The sequence below is a fragment of the Podarcis muralis genome, chromosome 1 (assembly GCF_964188315.1).
Source record: "Podarcis muralis chromosome 1, rPodMur119.hap1.1, whole genome shotgun sequence".
NCBI classification, from domain to species: Eukaryota; Metazoa; Chordata; class Lepidosauria; order Squamata; family Lacertidae; genus Podarcis; species Podarcis muralis.
Genome location: NC_135655.1, coordinates 44,693,740 through 44,713,421, shown reverse-complemented (window position 1 = coordinate 44,713,421; position 19,682 = coordinate 44,693,740). Strand labels below are relative to the sequence as shown.

At 40.9% G+C, this 19,682-nt stretch overlaps 1 protein-coding gene across 2 annotated transcripts in view; it reads left to right on the top strand.

Annotated features, from left to right (window-relative positions):
* The window catches only part of VPS39 (VPS39 subunit of HOPS complex), a 34,870-nt gene that overhangs the window by 3,279 nt on the left and 11,909 nt on the right, over window positions 1-19,682 (top strand). The window contains exons 2-17 of one of the 2 annotated variants that reach the window (XM_028723847.2): window positions 310-375; window positions 3,749-3,775; window positions 4,176-4,240; window positions 5,850-5,892; window positions 6,457-6,551; window positions 6,767-6,865; window positions 7,536-7,628; window positions 8,330-8,513; window positions 10,383-10,503; window positions 10,684-10,804; window positions 12,144-12,273; window positions 12,975-13,117; window positions 13,712-13,855; window positions 14,620-14,761; window positions 16,302-16,388; window positions 16,895-16,968. In XM_028723847.2, the coding sequence (XP_028579680.2) occupies window positions 310-375; window positions 3,749-3,775; window positions 4,176-4,240; window positions 5,850-5,892; window positions 6,457-6,551; window positions 6,767-6,865; window positions 7,536-7,628; window positions 8,330-8,513; window positions 10,383-10,503; window positions 10,684-10,804; window positions 12,144-12,273; window positions 12,975-13,117; window positions 13,712-13,855; window positions 14,620-14,761; window positions 16,302-16,388; window positions 16,895-16,968 (1,634 nt within the window). The remainder of the gene's footprint in view (window positions 1-309; window positions 376-3,748; window positions 3,776-4,175; window positions 4,241-5,849; window positions 5,893-6,456; window positions 6,552-6,766; window positions 6,866-7,535; window positions 7,629-8,329; window positions 8,514-10,382; window positions 10,504-10,683; window positions 10,805-12,143; window positions 12,274-12,974; window positions 13,118-13,711; window positions 13,856-14,619; window positions 14,762-16,301; window positions 16,389-16,894; window positions 16,969-19,682) is intronic. The other variant, XM_028723855.2, reaches the window with a different exon arrangement.

Genomic DNA, 19,682 nt, shown 5'->3' with positions numbered 1-19,682 from the left:
TTAAATGTTACATTTAAACAAGTTTAAAGCTTTACTTGCAAATACTGTTATTGGAATGCTTATATAAATACATCTAGAAATAGTATGCATTTCTCTTACATTGTTCATACTTTAAGGGGAAAATTTAAGGTTTTAAAAACCGTTGACATGTTAATTTTAGCGTTTCCAAAGAACTGTGTGGAGAAGTTTCCATTCATATGTTTATTCATTAGAACTTCCCAGTATGAGATGTAAGGGTTACATAAATTATGCATAGATGGAAGAAATGTGATCTTACTGCAATTTATAAAATGTTTGTTTTTATTGCAGAGGAATGGCTCCTCGTTGGGACAAAACAAGGCCACCTCCTTCTTTACAGAATTCGAAAGGAAACTGGTGGGTGTGGAAAAAAATTAGCCAAGTTTCTGTAAGCTCTTGGAGCATGTGCAATGAAGCATGTTTGTTTAACTGTATTTTAGGGTGGGTTTACACGGTTTTCTGTGCTGTGTTTGGTGGCGATGAGAGTGTGTGCAGGAGCCTGATACTCACATGAGAACCACACTGTATAAAGCTTAAATACTAGAGACTGCACTGATTGCCCCTAAATGTCATAGGGTCCCTGCAGCATTTCTAGTTTCCCTTTCTGTGGGAACTTCAATAGACCCAGTTCTTAAAAACATGTGTAACTAATGGCATAACTTTGAAAGCTGAAGTAGGTCAGCAGTTGGCTTGAAGATAACATTCACTGTGTATAGGCTTGATTGTAGGCTTGATTTGCACAATCTGATAGCAGTGAAGGCCAAACTTGCTGTGAAGATAATCACACAACTGACAATTCCATCACTGCTTTTTATTTAGCTAAAAACAGGCGAGGGAGATGACTGATTTCCACTTCTTCTGCCACATACCTTCTGCCACTGAATAGATCAGGTTGCAAGTTACAGCACAATTTAATAAATATTTACATTTAGTACATCCCAGGTCATCTGTGTACCTCTTGTCTTTTGGGTGGTTTATGGGGCTTTTGCTGGAGGTGGACTCTTCTTCCTGGTCATCTGCCATGTATTGAGTTGAGATTCCTACATTACTGAGGGTTGAACTAGATGACCCTCAGGGCCCCTTCTAACTCTACAATTCTGTGATTCTGTTTTTCACTGTATTTCAGGACAAAGTGTAGGATTTAAGGGAGCATAAAGCTCAGATAGAGCTGTTGTATACAAAACCCAACCTATATAACCTATGGTATGATTTAGAATGGAAAAGCCAAAACAAAACCCTACAGCACCTACCGTATTTTTCCCTCTATAACACACAGATTTTTTCTCCTAAAAAGGAAGGGGAAATGTCTGTGCGTGTTATAGAGCGAATGTGTGGTCCCTGGAGCCAAAAAATCAAGCAAAAGTCAAATCTCGAGTCACGGAGAAGGGAAACCTGAAAAGAGGAAGTGGTTGCTTTCCTGCATTCTGCCTCAGGGTCTTACTGCCCACCCGTCTCTGTTTCGTTGCTGTGTTTGCTGAAACGGAACAAAGAGCAGGGAAAGCCCCTCCCCTCCAGGCAAGCAGAGTGTCGTTCTTTCTAATTCCTCTCTGTGCTCCGTTGCTGCTGGGGGAGAGGGAGAGAGAGTGGGGGAGGGAGAGGGGGGAGGGTGAGGGAGAGAGGGGGGGATGGAGAGAGGGGGGAGGAGGGAGGGAGGGAGGGAGGGAGAGAGAGAGAGAGGGAGAGAGAGAGAGAGAGAGAGAGAGAGAGAGAGAGAGAGAGAGAGATGGCTGGCTTGGGGGGGAACTTTTGCCTTTCTTTCCTCCCACCCTTAGCCAGCTGCTTCTCTGCACACCCCTCTCATGTCCCTTCTTTGTTTTTCCTTCGCTCCCCACTTAAAATGTGGTTACAAAGCATAGATCAACATGGATCCTCAGGATCTTTGCATTGGGTCACCCCAAATTCTCCATCAGATCACATAGCATGTCCATGGCTACAGCCTGCCCCCCCCCAAATCACGCACCCACTGTTGCCTGGGGCTGCAATGGTGCAAAAACGTGGTTACAAAGCATGGGTCCATATGGATCCTCAGGATCTTTGCATTGGGTCAGCCCAAATTCACCATCAGAGCACATAGCATGTCCATAGCTACAGCCTGCACCAAAAAAAGCACGCACCCACTGTTGCCTGGGGCTGCAATGGTGCAAAAACATGGTTACAAAGCATGGATCCACAGGGATTCTCAGGATTTTTGCATTGGGTCACCCCAAATTCACCATCAGATCACATAGCATGTCCATGGCTACAGCCTGCACCAAAAAAAGCACGCACCCACTGTTGCCTGGGGCTGCAATGGTGCAAAAATGTGGTTACAAAGCATGGATCCACAGGGATTCTCAGGATCTTTGCATTGGGTCACCCCAAATTCACCATCAGATCACATAGCATGTCCATGGCTACAGCCTACACCCAAAAAATCACGCACCCACTGTTGCCTGGGGCTGCAATGGTGCAAAAACGTGGTTACAAAGCATGGATCCACAGGAATTCTCAGGATTTTTGCATTGGGTCACCCCAAATTCACCATCAGATCACATGTCTGTGGCCACAGCATGAAGCACAAAAATGATACATCCACTGTTTCATTCAGAATGTTTTTTCCCTTGTTTTCCTCCTCTAAAAACGATGTGCGTGTTATGGTCAGGTGCGTGTTATAGAGCGAAAAATACGGTACATTTTGGCTCACTGGTGCATTAGCAGCAGTCCTTTTCTCAATTGTTGTCCCGTGTTGTCCTAAGTCTGGATAGACTGAATGCCAATTCTTACAACCTCTTTTGAAGTGGAAGAATTGCTTCAGAGTAACCTTCCTTCCACAGTTTTCAGTGATGATGGGGTTTTGTGAGAGCATCCCCACAATACATTTCCCAGTATTGTACTGGAAAATCACACAGTTGCACGAGCAGTCTAAATTTACAGGGTTGTATCAAAGGCTGCCCCTGTTCTGGCAGAAGTGCTTCTATTAGCACAAGGCAAGGCACCCCATTTCCGCCAACATGCCCTGCTATTTGCAGCCTTCTGTGCCATATCCCATATAATTCCAGAGGATCCCCGGCCTTCAGGAGTGGCATTTAAGGGACATGGAATGCTGCATTGGGTTGAAGGGACTGGTGGACATCAAGCCAGCCTCTAAGCTCAAAGCAAACATTGCATTCAAGCTCCATTCTCTGCATGTTGACAGTGGATAGGAACATAGGAATCTGCCTTGTAGAGTTAGACCATTGCTCCATCTAGCTCAGAGTATTATATACTCTGACTGGCAGCAGCTCTCCAGACCTTCAGACGGGGGATGAGAAGATACAAAGAAGGGAAAGGCAAGGGCAGACAACTGAGGAGATGAATGCAAGAAATGAGGATAACAGGGAATGATGGCAAGCAAAGGCAATTATGTGCACTTAGGCTTCATTTTGGTTAAAGGTGTTACTAATGAATGCAAGTAATGGCGGGGTGGCTCAATGGAAATGAATTGGGAGTTGACATTTTAACCTGTTCCTCAGTAAAGCTATGAAAACAGGGGAAGTGAGCCTGGGGTGCTGCTTTTTCCTGCTCTGGGCAACACCAGTACTATCTTAGAGAGGCCATTTTTCTAGCTTTGCAGAAAAAGACATGATTCTTTTAAGAAAACTGAATTTATTCTCGAACCACCTTAGCCAGTCTGTTCCAGTCAAATCATGAGAGTTTTCAGTTGCTCTTGTCTCACTTGGTAAATTTCTCCCCCTTTTTGCATCAACGTCAGGAGAGGTTACGACATCAGAAAGTGGCTGTAAGTTTGTATCCATAAACCTTTAAACCCTTGTGGTGAAGTGTTTTTATTCTTTGTCCCTCTTGCTATACTCCCTAGGGATTTTATTTGCTAGTGGCTGATGCAGTGATAAAGGGTGCTGGGGGCTTGCCTTTTCCTAAACTAGATTTTTGAAGTCTTTCGTTAAATCCCTTTCGTCCATGAGATGACAATGCCCAGTTTACTGGTGGGGTAACTGGGTATGCTGTAATGTATAATTGCTCATTTTTATTTTTATTTTGCAAACTTCAGGTGGACATGTGAGACTTGTATCTCCTCTAAACTGATAGCAGAACTTTGTGGGATATTTTGCCTTAGCTGTTGAAATACGTGTTGATGAAAAGTGTCCATAGTCTAAAAGAATCCCTTTGCTGTCTGGTAGGTTGCAACAGATTTGAAGTGACATTAGAGAAGTCAAACAAGAACTTCTCCAAGAAGATTCAGCAGGTACATGGGATATCTGTGGACCAACCTAAAATCATAAGAGGCATTTGACTGAAGTCAAGACTTTGTTTTACTGGGGTGGGGTGGGGTGAGATGGAAGTTGTTGTGCCACTGATCTTGTCTTCTCTTACAATATTGGCATTTGCTGCAGCAATCCTAATGTGTGTAGCTGCCATAAGTCTTGTAGAGTTCCACTAGCTTTGATCCCATGTAAATGTGTTTGGGGTTACTATAATAAAATCGGAGACACTACTTCAAAGACATTTGGGAAATTGCAGTACATGCCTCTTGGCATAACAGCACCAATGCAGAATGGAAGTTGCTGCAGCCTTGTGCTTTCAAGTGACTAGCTTTTTCTGAGTAGCTTGTTATATTTATATCCTGCCGTGCAGCCAAGATAGGGTCCCAGAGCAGCTTACAAAATGCACAGAAAGCTACAACTAGAATAGGGGATATGGGGAGGTATGCCCATATCTTCTGGTCTCCTGCACTTGATGACATAAGCCTGGTTTGCACATATAAGACTAAGCCGTGGAGTTTTTAGCCAAATGTGGCTTGTTTGAAGGTTTGAAACCAGCCCAGCAAACTATTTGTTGTTGGTTTATCAACCATGGCTTATACTAACTATATTTTGGCCCTATATCCAAAACTAATGGCCTTGCTTAGCTATGGTTTGTTTGGCTACACATTTCAAGTACCCAAAACAGAGGCATGGGGCTAGGGGAGTAGGGGAGGGGAATCAAGCATTTGAGAAGCAAGCCATGGCTGCTTTCCTCATATGGAAGTCAATTTATGGTTTTTTAAAACAAACAAACAAACAAACAAACAAACAAACAAACAAACAAACAAACACAGCTTAGTTTTATGTGAAGACATAGCCATTATCAATATTCCTTTCAGGAAAAGGGAGCAGAAGGGCTCGGGCTGGTTAATGGTAAAGATGTCAACCCAAATAAGCAGCTCCTTTGTTAAGCTACAAAGTCTGTTAATTAACATTTAATTAAAAACCTTGCATAATAAGCTAGAATATTTTGAGGGAGCGAAACAGCCTATTTTGAGTGACTGTTCTTATAAAAGCTTACTGTGTTGGTGCTCATTCCTTTTTCCGGCCTGCTGAATAATAAACAGCACTGGTGTGATTTTCTTTTGGGGTTTTCATTCCTATTTGCATATGCTTTGTGGAACTCAATCCTTTGTTGCTGGCTGGAATCTTAAGAATTATGATTGGCTTATAATGCCTTAATAGCAGCATTTGGATATAGCACTGAACCATAGTTCTCCTCTCCAAGTAAAGGCACTATTATTTAATATCTATACAATGGTATATGTGCTCAGCAAAATTGTTGTGCCTATTAAACTATAAATATTTTTTTATATAGTTCAAGAAATTTCTTGGGAGTTCATGTTGAAATAGTATTTATTGCCTGTAATGGAAGCTGTTAATGTCACCAGAAATGTCATGACTGTTGCTGCAAGGTTACTCTGCTAGAGGTTGATAGCTTGCATATAAATTTATTTTAATTTGAGCCGCTTTCTATTAAGTAAGATTCATTTCTAGCAAAGGTTTGCCTGCAACTTATTTACAACATTTTTTGTATTATTATTTTTGTAGATCCATGTTGTGTCCCAGTTCAAAATTTTGGTCAGTTTATTAGGTAAGTGAATTCACAGCATTATGTTTTGAGACAGAGTAATTGAAGCTGCAATCTTATGCATCTCTTACTTCAAAGTAAGCCCCATTAAACTCAATAGGACTTACTTATGGGTATGCATAGGATACACATGCATAGGATTGTGTTATTATTCATCTGAGCATGATTATCCTTGATCTCCTTCCTTTATGTTGCAAGTCTTTCTTTTAAGACCCTTGTGTCTTTTCTCCCACATACATGAAATGTTTTTCTCTGCATTCTGACATAGAGAAGATTGCATTAGCTTACTTTATATCTATTTGCCACTCACCTATTTTTAAAACAAGTTAAGTCTTGTCTCCTGCTGATAAGATTTGTTGAATTTGTACCGTATAATTCTGTGAATACTGCAGACATGCATCAATGAAGTCTTTGGCAATGCAATGTACCTTAGAATCGGCAAGACATCTGAGAGATGTTTGCAGAATTGTGTCCAAACGCTTATTAACCCATTTCTCTGTTTTCAAATTTGAAATAGTTATGAGGGCATGTGGAATTACAATAATGTTCCTGTCTTGTTCCAAACAGAAAACAACATTTACGTTCATGACCTGCTGACATTTCAGCAGATCACAACAGTTTCCAAGGCAAAGGGTGCAACTCTCTTCACCTGTGACCTGAAGGCAAGTATAAGAAGATGGCATGCCTTATCCAATCTTGAAAAGGGGATTGACTGTGAGACTTTGGTATGTGAAGTCAAAAATGAACAGAATATTGTCCTCAATAAAGGTTGGTTTCATGAGAGGAAAGTTCTATAGTTTTTTAATACCAAGAGCACATGAATGTACTTGATAAAGTGCCTTCCACACTAATACATAGAGAACTATTTTTTTCACAGCACTCTGACACAGGTGAAGAGGTCTTGAGGATGTGTGTGGCAGTGAAAAAGAAGCTCCAGCTGTATTACTGGAAGGACAGAGAGTTCTATGAGCTGCAGGTTTGTTTAGTCGTAGTCGTAATAATAATAATAATAATAATTAATAATAATTTATTATTTGTACCCCGCCCATCTGGCTGGGTTTCCCAAGCCACTCTGGGTGGCTTCCAACAAAAATTAAAAATAATAATACTTGTTTAGTACTTGTTCTTAAGATGTTTTTATTGTTTTATTACTTGTTTGCCAGCCTTGGCTCCTTTAAGAGGAATGTAATACATTTTAGTACTTGGGCACCTGAATGCAAGCCTTCAGTCTTTCTGGTATTAAAGGCCTCCTCACCTTTGGTTAATTCAGATGTACCACTTTTTTCTTCATGGAAAAGATGGCAGCTATCTAGTGCTTTGTTCATGGATCTTCGCTGCGAAATTCATATGGATTTTGCTTTCCCTCAAAACATATTAAAGGTGGATGGGAAGGGAGAGAGTATGTTGGCCTTGGCCTTGGATGAGAAGGTATAGGAAGGGATTTGAAGTTGTTTGTGTTTTTGTTTAGAGAATAGATTTCAAATGCTACCATATTTCGTTTCCGTTAAAGCAGCTTGCTTTGCTGGTAGATAATTGAGATGGCAATACAGACAAGCAAGGGATATTGCTATGCAGATATGTATAAAACAGTTTTAAAACTGTATAAAAACAGTTACCAGAGTAACTAGACCTTTTCTTTTCTCCAGGGAGACTTCAGTGTGCCAGATGTACCCAAGTCAATGGCGTGGTGTGAAGATTCAATCTGTGTGGGTTTCAAGAGGGACTATTATCTAATAAGGGTAAGAGAGAGTTTAGAATAAGTCAGAATAATAAAGGTTGATTTTCTTCGGATTCAGTGAAGATGGGAATAGACTGTGACTACAGTATGAACTACTTGTGTATAATTAAGGCTGCAATTCTATGCAGACTTTGGGAGCAAGTCCCATTGAACCTGATGAGAGTTAATTCCAAGTGAACATGCGTAGGATTGCTCTGTAAGGCCATATTTACACCCTATGTTTAACATTCTGTGATACCACTAAATCAAGCCACGGCTTTGCCAAAAGAATTCTGGAAGCTGTAGTTTGTTAAGGGTACCGAAAGTTGTTAAGAGACCCTTTCTCTCACAGAGCTACAATTCCCAGAGTTCTCAGGGAAGAGGGATTGATGGTTAAACCTCTCTGGGAATTGTAGCTTGAGGAAGGAAACAGGGGTTGACTAACTCTTTACAAAGACTACAGCTCCCAGGATTCTTTGGGGGAAGCCATGACTGTTTAAAGTGGTATCACTGTGTGAATGTGGTAGCCTCAATGGAAGTTAGTTATGTTTGGGAGTTCTCAAAGGCATATATTGGTACTGGATCTGCAGGGTTTTTTAAGTGAAGTAATCTTGGTGGATGGGCTCCTGAAAGGAGAGACTATTTTCCTTCCTCTAATGATAAAAATCAGTCTAGTGTAGCTATTCTGTATGGATTGACTGGCTTTGATTATTCCTTTTGTAGGTGGATGGTAAAGGTTCCATCAAAGAACTCTTCCCCACAGGAAAGCAGCTTGAGCCACTGGTGGCCCCTTTGGCAGATGGGAAAGTTGCTGTAGGCCAGGACGATCTTACTGTTGTCTTAAATGAAGAAGGAACTTGTACACAGAAATGTGCCTTGAACTGGACAGATATCCCAATAGCCATGGGTGAGAACTAGATCTTCGTATAATAATAATAATAATAATAATAATAATAATAATAATAATAATAATAATAATAATAATATAATTTATTTCTACCCCACCCATCTGGCTAGGTTTTCCCAGCCACTCTGGGAGGCTTTCAACAAAACATTAAAAACAGAATAAAACTTCAAACATTAAAAATGTCCCTAAACAGGGCTGCCTTCAGATGTCTTCTAAAAGTCAGATAGTTGTTTCTTTCCTTGACATCCGATGGGAGGGCGTTCCACAGGCGCCACTACTGAGAAGGCCCTCTGCCTGGTTCCCTGTAACCTCACTTCTCACAGTGAAGGAACTTGCAGAAGGCCTTCAGCGCTGGACCTCAGTGTCTGGGCTGAATGTTGGGATGGAGACGCTCCTTCAGGTATACTGGGCCGAGGCCGTTGTAAGTCAGTGACCGCTGCCTTTTTCCTTAGCAGCCTCCTCTGAAACAAATTACCTTGTTCTGGCCTCAACCCATGTTAGACTGCTGCCCATATTAGCTAAATTCGTGCCTAATCCACATTTTCACGTAAATCAATATTGAAGGTTGTTAACTTGACCAGCAAAGGGCTTGTAAATGCAAATGATTTGATACTTTGAAGGAAGAGGAATGGAAGGTTGAATCTAAGGTGAAAAGGCAGAGAACAAGGTCACTGGGAGGCTTTTCTCCTGAGGTGGAGAATTGAACCAAAAAGGATTGTTACTATTATTTATTGTTATTAATTTATGAATCTTCTTTTACATATGTCTCAAGGTGATTTACAGACTTACAATAAAAACAGCTAAAATGGTTTTAACAGTACAACCCTCCCCCCCACCAGAAGATAGGTTTTAAAACAATACAAAAGGAATACCTAAGGTTATTATTATTCCTTAATTTATGGTAGGATTTTCCTATGCAGGATATCCAATCAGTGCAGGGTAGTTGATGCTAAGACTAATCAATTTCTTACAGATAAAGGGAACCTTGTGGGACGCAGGTGGCGCTGTGGGTTAAACCACAGAGCCTAGGACCTGCCGATCAGAAGGTCGGCGGTTCGAATCCCCGTGACGGGGTGAGCTCCCGTTGCTCGGTCCCTACTCCTGCCAACCTAGCAGTTCGAAAGCACGTCAAAGTGCAAGTAGATAAATAGGTACCGCTCCGGTGGGAAGGTAAACGGTGTTTCCATGCGCTGCTCTGGGTCGCCAGAAGCGGCTTAGTCATGCTGGCCACATGACCCGGAAGCTGTACGCTGGCTGCCTTGGCCAATAAAGCGAGATGAGTGCGCAACCCCAGATTTGGTCACGACTGGACCTAATGGTCAGGGGTCCCTTTACCTTTACTCAGTGGCGTAGCGTGGGTTGTCAGCACCCGGGGCAAGGCAAGTAATTTGCGCCCCCTAACCCGTGGATTTGCGCCCCCTAACCCGTGGATTTGCGCCCCCTAACCTGTGGATTTGCCCTAACCCCAGATGTTGCGCCTGGTGCGGCCGCCCCCCCCTGCACCCCCACGCTACGCCACTGCCTTTACTTAAAGGGAACATTAAGAACAGTTCCGAATACAAGCACTAGGGGGCAACGTAACAAAGGGCACAGTGCCCAGTTGGAGCAGAACAAGGATGCACAGGCAGAATGAAAGAGTGACTTATACTTGAAATGAAGTTTGGTCTCTTGGTTATGCCTTCTTTTCAGTTTCTTTGCCTCTCTTTCCCTGCTGTTAAAATGGACCAATTTTTAAAAAGCCTGAAAAGCACGAAAGTATAAAGCATTCTAATGCATAAAATGCAATGGATTCACTGTTTCCGAATGTAAATTTGGTGAACGCTATTGTAGAACCAAATGCTGTTGCTGACTGTTCCATTTCCAAAACAGAACATCAACCGCCGTACATTGTTGCAGTACTGCCAAGATATGTAGAGATTCGTACTTTTGAGCCCCGACTCCTCGTGCAGAGTATTGAGCTCCAGAGACCACGCTTCATTACTTCCGGAGGGTATGGAAGTTTCAAGTTTTTTTCTCCCATCTTAACTTTATAGATTCTAATCTTGTGCTTATGCTTCTACTGAATTATTAATTTTTACATATTTATGAATTAAAGGGGAGGGGGGAAAGGCCTTTCATTTTATTATGATCATGTTGATAACCCAACTTCTTTCCTTTTTTTTCTTTTTAGTACAAATATTGTGTATGTGGCCAGCAATCATTTTGTTTGGCGCCTCATTCCAGTTTCCATTGCAACCCAGATCCAGCAGCTTCTTCAAGATAAGCAATTTGAACTGGCTCTGCAATTGGCAGTAAGTGGCAGGATGGGAGCATTTTAAATCTCTATTGATTGATAACTTCTGTAAGCTACTACCTAGTAAAAGCGGCATCTAATACACAGCCTAAATCCCCTGTTATTTGAGTGTCTTGGCATTAAACAAGTCCAGAATTTCGCATTCATCTGGGTCTGATCAGTGTCTGGGGATGGGTGAGTGTTTGGGAACCATGTATACATGACTTGCTACATGATGTAAGAAAAGTAATAATAAATGTGCAAGATATGTGCTTCTAGTATGTGTATTTATTTACAGTCCATGCCTCAAATTCCCTTGCAGTCCTGTTTAGTATAAGCCACTTTTGTGAAAAAGAAACCTGCACTGGGAACATGTGACTTGCCCAAGGCAACTCTGTGACCTTTAAGTTTTTCAGAAATTAGCATAAATATTTGGTAGAGCAATCAGTTGGTTATCTTTTCTTTCAAGATGATGCTATGCATTCCCTTTTCCCCAGATTTAGTGCTATGAAGTTTTTAACATGCGGTTTGTTTAGTTTAATATTGCATAAATATTTGTAACAGTTATACTGAGAATGAAAACCTGTCTTGCGGTGAAACAACTGCAGGATAAAAGAGTGGGGAAAGACTTCAATTATAACTTTTACTGGGTCAGCTGCTTATGAAGATGGGAAGGTTTTGTGTTTCTGCTGAACTCTGAAGAATTTTGTACAGTTCAGTACTTTCTTCCTAGAAGCATACTTGACCTGATAACAGGCATTGTCTGAATTATGATGTTCTCTGTCTGTCAGAAACTGACAGATATTTCTGTCAACACACAGTGCTATTGATTGCATATACTTGGATTAAACAGCAGTTACTAACTGGAGGTTTTATCAACAAGCCCATGTTTCCTCCATGTAGTTTATGAATAACGGTGACTCTTTGTTGCGAGTGCCAAGACTTCTCTTTTCAACTGAAACGATATTTTTGGATCGCAAAAATATTGTGGGGTCAAAAATACATGATGTGAGCAGTTTACATTGATGCCTGGGTGCAAGAACAAATTAAAATTCTCAAGCATTAGTTGGTATTTCTGACTCGTGTGCATGAGTGAAACAGGATACATGCGATTCAGACTTGAGCTGCTCTTGTTACTGTATAAACATAGATAGAAACCTTGTTTCTCCTACTGAAGCACATTCCTCTTTTTTTAGTACTTTTTTACTATTTCTGAGCAATTTGCTTAAAACTGTGTGCTCATTTCAAGAGGCTCACAGCCTTGACACTTATGTATTTTCTTTTAAATACTGGAACTATCTTACACTGTTTAAAGAGTAACACTTCTTAAATCTTTTGCCTATTTTTGCACTTGTTAGGATATGAAGGATGACTCTGATACTGAAAAGCGACAACAAATCCATCATATTAAGAATCTGTATGCCTTCAACCTTTTCTGCCAAAAACGCTTTGATGAATCCATGCAAGTCTTTGCCAAGCTTGGGACAGGTAAGTTAGTTGTGTAGCCTGGACTTAATAGACAGATAGGTATGGGAGATTGCTGTGACCTCTAAAGTCTTCAAAGCAGAATGGAAGCAGAATGATATCGCACTAGGTGGAATCCTAATGTCCACTGGAGAATGACCTCTCCTAAAACAGTTCATGTTGACCTCAAGATCATAACAACTTAAATGACATCTACTTAATGGCAAATTCACATGGCATTGAGCTGTGGTCACTGGTCACACTGGAGGAAAGCAACCTATGGCTAGATATCAGGAAATGTGTCCTAAAGTACCCATGTGAAAGGCCACTTGAAATACTTATGCATGGCAAGTGTGAGGCTTCTGTTGTGTGAGACATCCCTATAGCTCTGGTCCGTTGTATTCTTTCAATCCATGTAGTAATAAACTCTCAAATCTTTATCTCTACCACTCTCAATGGAGCTACCATGGAAACATTTACATGGAAACATTTACTGTCGTCTGTGACAGCTGGCCATAAGAACAGTTGGCCAAGGGACCAGTTTGTTGATGGAAGCTGTGGAAATGTGAAATTTCCTGCCTTCCAACTTCCAGTCTGAGATCCTTGATATTGTTTATGGTAACTTATAACTGGAAACTTGGTAGTATTGAGTTTGAAAACGGAATACACTTTGAAGTATAGTTTGGATTTTTTGTGACTTAACTACAGTCATATATTTTGTTTAGATCCTACCCATGTCATGGGTCTCTATCCTGAACTGTTGCCCAGTGATTACAAGAAACAGCTCCAGTATCCCAACCCTGTTCCAGTTCTGTCTCCAGCAGAGCTGGAGAAAGCACACTTGGCACTGATAGACTACCTAACACAGGTAAGTGTTTAGCAGCTCCTTGAGCATCCTGTTTTGGGTAGTCGATGGTCATGTGACTGTTTTGACATTGCAGGACCTCCTGAAATTATTTTTCATGTGTTTTGGGCTTAGCAGCTATGGCCTCACCTAACATGTTAAACGGAGGGTGTGAAGCACGATCTCTTGTACATATCAGAGCAGTCTCATGAAAAGCTTTCATGCTTTGAAAAGTCACATCGTCATGGGGTGGGTGGGATTCATTATCATACGCTGCATCAGCTCTTTCTTTGCTGTTCATATAGCACTGTCAACATACACAGCATACACAGTACTGGACAGAGTAACAAAGACATGAAAGACATCTCCTTCTGCCCAGTGAGCTTACAGTCCAAATGTTGACCATGTGCAGAGAAAAGGGGGAGGGGCTTCAAGGTTAACAGAATATTAGAAAAAGGAGAAGAATGGGAAAAGCCAGTACAACAAAAACTAACAAGCAAATGCAGTTTGTCTGAACCCATGTGGATAAAAAGGTTGCAGTCGCATGCAGTTTTTCTCTGAGGTAATGTGGGTGAGGTGTGGCATGACTTCACTTCTTTTGACTCTTAATTTCTGCAGAAAAGAAGTCAGTTAGTGAAAAAGCTGAATGACTCAGACCATCAGTCCAGCACTTCTCCCCTCATGGAGGGGACTCCCACCATCAAATCAAAGAAGAAGTTGCTGCAGATCATTGATACCACTCTGTTGAAATGCTACCTCCATGTGAGTTCTCTGCATTTTCTGAAATACACGTGTCTTCCTCAAACCAGGCATTTAGGGTGTTGGTGTTGAAAACTCAGGACTAATAGTGGCAAGGATTTAGGTTGAGTTTAAGTCCCTCTTTAAGCTTAAAATACTAAAGGTGAAAACAGACACAACACCTTGGGGCACCTACACTTATCTCAGATCTTTCCTGGGTGCAATCTAAGCTGCGGTCAGTATCTTCTTTGAAACTCTTCACAGCTGAAATATATCCTGCTTGCACCAAGATTTTTAGAGGACATGAATATTCAGAGGAGAAATTAAATATATGATGGGTTTGTTTTGGTCATACTGAATCTTAGTAACTGTCATTTGGTCTCTGTTGTTTGCCAAAATGGTAGATTGCTCTTAATACGGGAATCTCTTACTAAACAAGAAAAGGGGCCAGTGGAATTGGTTGTCTGGTTGTTTGAGATACAAATCTGAATATGAAGGAAAGTGCCTGCATGATATTTTTTAGGAGGAGAGTAAATACCCTGGAATATTATTGTTTTCCCTTGCTTAATTTTTTTAAAATAAAAAAATGGAATAGAAAGACTAACAAACTAGCTCTTTGCTAGTAAAAGCACATAAGTACATAGCCCTACTACATGTGAAGACTTGTTTTTAAATAAGTACTTAGATTTGTAATAATTATCTTCCTTTTCCTGGTTCTAAATGCATGCCTCTTTTGGTTCATAGTAAACTGTTTCTGATTCCCTCAAATTGCTCCTCCTTACTGACAGACCAATGTGGCCCTAGTGGCACCACTGTTGCGACTGGAGAACAATCACTGCCACATAGAGGAAAGTGAGCATGTGCTCAAGAAAGCTCACAAATACAGCGAGCTGATCATACTGTATGAGAAGAAAGGTCTGCATGAGAAAGGTAAGTTTTGTGGGGTGGGAATCAATTGGTGTGTAAGATAGACCTTGTAAATCTATCTGGCTTAGATCTATCCTGGCTAAAAGGTGCCCAAAAGTATTATTTAAGGACCTCTGCCATTTGGGTCACTTCAAAAAATGTAGCTGCTATATTGTTTGGGGCACGTTTTCCTAATGCCCCTTAGATGTGCTTTTATTTAGGTCAGTGATAGTATGTAGCAGGTTGGTCCTATGCATTTATGGTCTCTCAGTTGTGGGGAGACACAGGGAGGGGCACCAGCATTTGAAGGGATGGAACTGACAAGTAGGTTGCTAACACCAACTTTCAGGATTTGAATATATTATCATTGTTTACATTTGTTTGTTGCCTTTTACAAAAAAAAGTGAGTCTCATAGTGACTTAAGATAAAACACAACTGATAAAAACAGTGGAATCCAGGAAGGTAAAACAACAGATAATACAAAATATCTAAAATGCCCACCCAATAACATAATGTAAGTCCTACCCACCCCACTAAAAGATGAACTCCATCATAGAAGCCATAGTTATCAAAGGCCTGGGTGGATAAAAATAGATAATGATGGCGTGAGGAGTGCTTTATAGTATAAAGATATACAGAGCTGTTATTTGAAGCCAGGGAGGGATGGGGGTGGGCAGCTGCAGGGTTGAGGGGGGGACCCTTTAGTTTGCAATCTCAACAGACCTTTTGTATTACACTATTTTAACTTTAATTGCAACTTTACAATATCAAAAGGATACTCCTGCTGCTGTGAATTTTATCTTTTTCTTTTTCTGTTCATGTTTCTCTGTCAATTAACTCTTACTGGATAGCCATTCTACTGCTGCTGTTACACTCTTCTGTTAGGGAACTGGTTTTAGGGCATTTTGTTTCTTAATACTTCCATATCCAAGGCAGAACAGCATAGGGAATGGCAGACAAATAAATTCCCAGAGGCAGGGGGAAAAGAAAGAGGAAGCATTCAAGAAGCTGTCATAGTAGCATATGCTGCATTACAGACATGTGGATGTTAAAAATAGAATTCAAAGTACTGTCTTGACCTTTTGCTCAAGAGTGAACAGACTCCTGGCCTGTTGGATCTAGTTTGTCCAGCAACCAGATTTTGGTGCAAACCACATACAGATAGAATTAAAGAATAGATTCCATTCTGAGCCTGAAAACTTGTTTTCAGTGCTGGAATTGAGGTGAACTTGCTGTCTTTTCAAACAAAAGTCCAATACTACTTAGTTTTCTTCATTTCAGCAGTCTAATTTAGGTGGGGAAAGTCATTTTGCTGCTGCTGTAAACAATCGGGACTCAGAAAGTCTTGCCACATGACTGCAGAGCACCCAGAGATTTACCAGTAGATCCCAATCTACCTTCATGCTCCTCTGCACCAAACAATATTGTATGTGTTTATGTAAGGGAAGACTGCTTCTGGTTTGTCATGGCACGAAACACACAGTTCTTCGTATTAACTGAAGGGCCTTGGTCATGGGTAACTAAAGGAAAATCCCAATAGGTCTTTCTTCTGTTTTTCTGCAGCTTTGCAGGTGCTAGTGGATCAGTCAAAGAAAGCTAACTCCCCCTTAAAGGGCCATGAGAGGACCGTGCAGTATTTGCAACACTTGGGTGAGTGCAGCTGAATATACCTTCTGTTTTCACATCTTGTCCTACCTTTCCATGGAACAAATACAGTAGATTGTGGTGGCTCACAAAAGACAAATGAGAACAACCTACCCCACACTCCAAAATAATTCACAGAATTATTTATGAATCAGTTTCATAAATTTGGTTGACCATACAGTAAAAATATGAAAACCTGTGGACATCAGTCAACTCAGCCCAAAATTTTAAGTGAAGCGGGTTCTCTTGATCTCCCAGAGATGGAGCTTAAGCCTGATAGGCTTCTTTGGGATCAGCATTAGAAATTATGGTGGCATTAACAGTCATGTCCTAATATTCAGAGAAAGGCATCCCAGCAGGGTAATTTTTCCCTAAAAGGGACTCAAGGCAGCTTGTAAAAAGTGCCTTAAAAAAAAAAACTTTTTTAAAGTGATGGATCTAGTTGTCATTTACACCTTACTCTATAGCTTGCACTCTAGTTCAATTCCATTTTGCTTTGTTTCTTATTCTAGGCACAGACAACTTGAACTTAATATTCTCCTATTCTGTTTGGGTACTTAGAGACTTTCCTGAAGATGGATTGAAAGTAAGCACATAGTAATATAGTAAAGCAAATAATATTAGGCAGATCCTTCTAATATTTCGCTCGCTTAGTTCACACTCATAAGGCTATCATAATTGTAAATAAAGGGCTGCTTTAAGTGTTCTGGGTCCTTATAAAGACCCTTATAAATTGCTCTAAATAGTAGCTTTTCCTCTGTGTCTGTATACGGCCTCTCTCACATAGATTTGTAAATACTGAGCATTCTACCTCATGTGTCCAAAAAGAAAGCTGCTGCATATACCATATTTACTCAAGTCTAATGCATCATCAAATCTAATGCGCACCTTAATTTTCATAATTTGGCCAAAAAAGGTGAGTGTTAGATTAAATATGGTAATATCTACCATAACATGTTGACAGAAGCCACAGTTACAAGTTAGCAATAACTCAGATTATCTATTTGTATGCAGCAGCTTTGCAGTACTTGAAAAATGCATCTTCCTTACTTTATTGAAAGCTTATCTTGCTTATCCTTACTTACCAGTAATGTCTAGAGTCGACTAATGAAAGCAAAAAGAAGCTGTGAAGTACATCTAGGGTACATCAAGCCCACAATAGCTTTTTGAACCCAGTCACTGAAAGACAGGATGAAGTTGGTAGCTCTGAGTGAGGTTTCATCAAAGCTTGAGTTGCATCAGTTCTCGTCGTTTGGTTTTAGAAGACAATAATTGCCTGTTGCTGTGCTGAATGTGGCCTGGTTTGCACAACCTGGTAAACCAAATTATGACTTACCAAGGCCGCAAGCAGTTCTAGAGAAGAACTTCCAGTCAAGAACAAACCTTGACTACAGCTTGTGGTTGTTGGTGTAAAGCAGAGTTCCGTGCCCAGCGGAAGGATGAGGAGTACGTACTACATACTCTATATTGCTTTATTTACAGTTCAAAGCAGGTATATTACAGAAAGACATCTTGCCTCTGCAGAAGCAGAGAATGCATCCTCTCTCCTCGACAGCTTGGAGAGAATCACCCAGTGAAAAACAGGAAACCAGTGTACGTCACATCCAGTCTCCCTTTCCCGTGAGAAACTCCAACAGTACAGACTGTGGAATGTAAACACCTGTCTCGTGACAAGCCCTTTCGCTGCACAGTGAAGGAAAGCAGAAACCAACATCCTCCCCCTTTCTGTGAACATCACTGGGCAGCGTGTTCGTACAGCATCAGTACAAACCCAACTTCTGCACATAGGTACAGTGTTGATCCCTTGACACAATCTTGGACAATACATCAGCAGGAATTTCATTACCTGGCATATAGGACACCGTTACGAGTCCCTTCTGAATACATTCCCTAGCATGCTGCAACTTTAATTGCAAGTGCTTCGTGCTTTGCTTACAACCTTCAGACTTCAGCAAAGCCAAACATGCTTTGTTGTCCTGGTAAATCTGGATTGGACATTTGACAGGAATTTTCATATCTTTGCACAATTGTATCAACCATTCGCAATCCTTAAGTGAATAAGACAGTGCATTCAGTTCAGCTTCACAAGTACTTAAGCTAACTGTTGTTTGCTTCTTGCATGACCAATCAAACAGACCCTGATTGTACATGTAGCAAACTCCAGACGTACTTTTCCTGTCTGCAGTGTCACTTCCAAAACTTGCATCTGCAAATATTTCAAGACCACCAGACTTCTGATTGTTAAATCTCAGTCTGTAATGCATAGTGCCTTTCAAATACCGCGCTATGCGTTTCAGAGCTTTCCAATCCTTGACACTAGGATTGTTGACTTGTCTGCTTAGCAAATTACAGCTAACAGCAATGTCTGGTCTTGAACATCTGGCAATGAAGTTTAGCTTGCCTAGCACACTTCTGTACAGTGTAGTGTCAGAAAATGCTTCTTCAGTGTCATCTACCTGATAACCTGTTGTCATCGGTGTGTCTACAGGGTTAGCATCCATCAGGTTTAGTTTGCTTAACACATCAGCAATTTTCCGTGACTGGTGTACTAGAATGTTACCATCTTGATCTCTCTCTATTTCCAGAGATAGGTAGTTGTTTACCTCACCAAGATCTTTCATGTCAAAGTGCTCTTTTAGTTGAGCTAGGGCGTTATTGTACATTGCGACATCTTTCCAAAAGAATAATAAATCATCAACATAAAACAAACAGTACAGTTTCTTTTGCCCCTCCTCTTTGACAAATACACATGGATCAGCTTTCCCTTGTTGAAAACCTAGAGAAAACAATACTTCAGTGAGTTTTGTGTGCCAACACCGTGCACTTTGTTTGAGACCATAAAGGGATTTCTTCAGAGCACAAACAAATCCCTGTTTTACCTGTACGCCATCAGGTGGAAGCATATAAAGTGATTCATCTAGAGATCCGTACAGAAAAGCTGTATTAATATCATGGTGACTAATGTGTAGATTTTCCTCTGCAGCTAGCTTGAGCATAAGCCTAATGCTTTCATACCTCACTGTGGGTGAGTAGGTCTCGTGATAGTCTTCACCTGGTACCTGTGCAAAACCTCTGGCTACCAATCTGGCTTTGTGTCTGACTATCTTGCCATTTTGATCTGTCTTCGCTTTGAAGACCCATTTGCTTCCAAGCAGTTTCATTCCTGGAACTACTGGAACTAGCTCCCATGTTTTGTTCCTTTCTAAGGAATCAAGCTCAGCCTTCATGGCATTTAACCATGGCTCAGCTTCCTTTGAATCCAAACCCTGGATTTCTTGGAAACTTGAAGGTTCAAATACC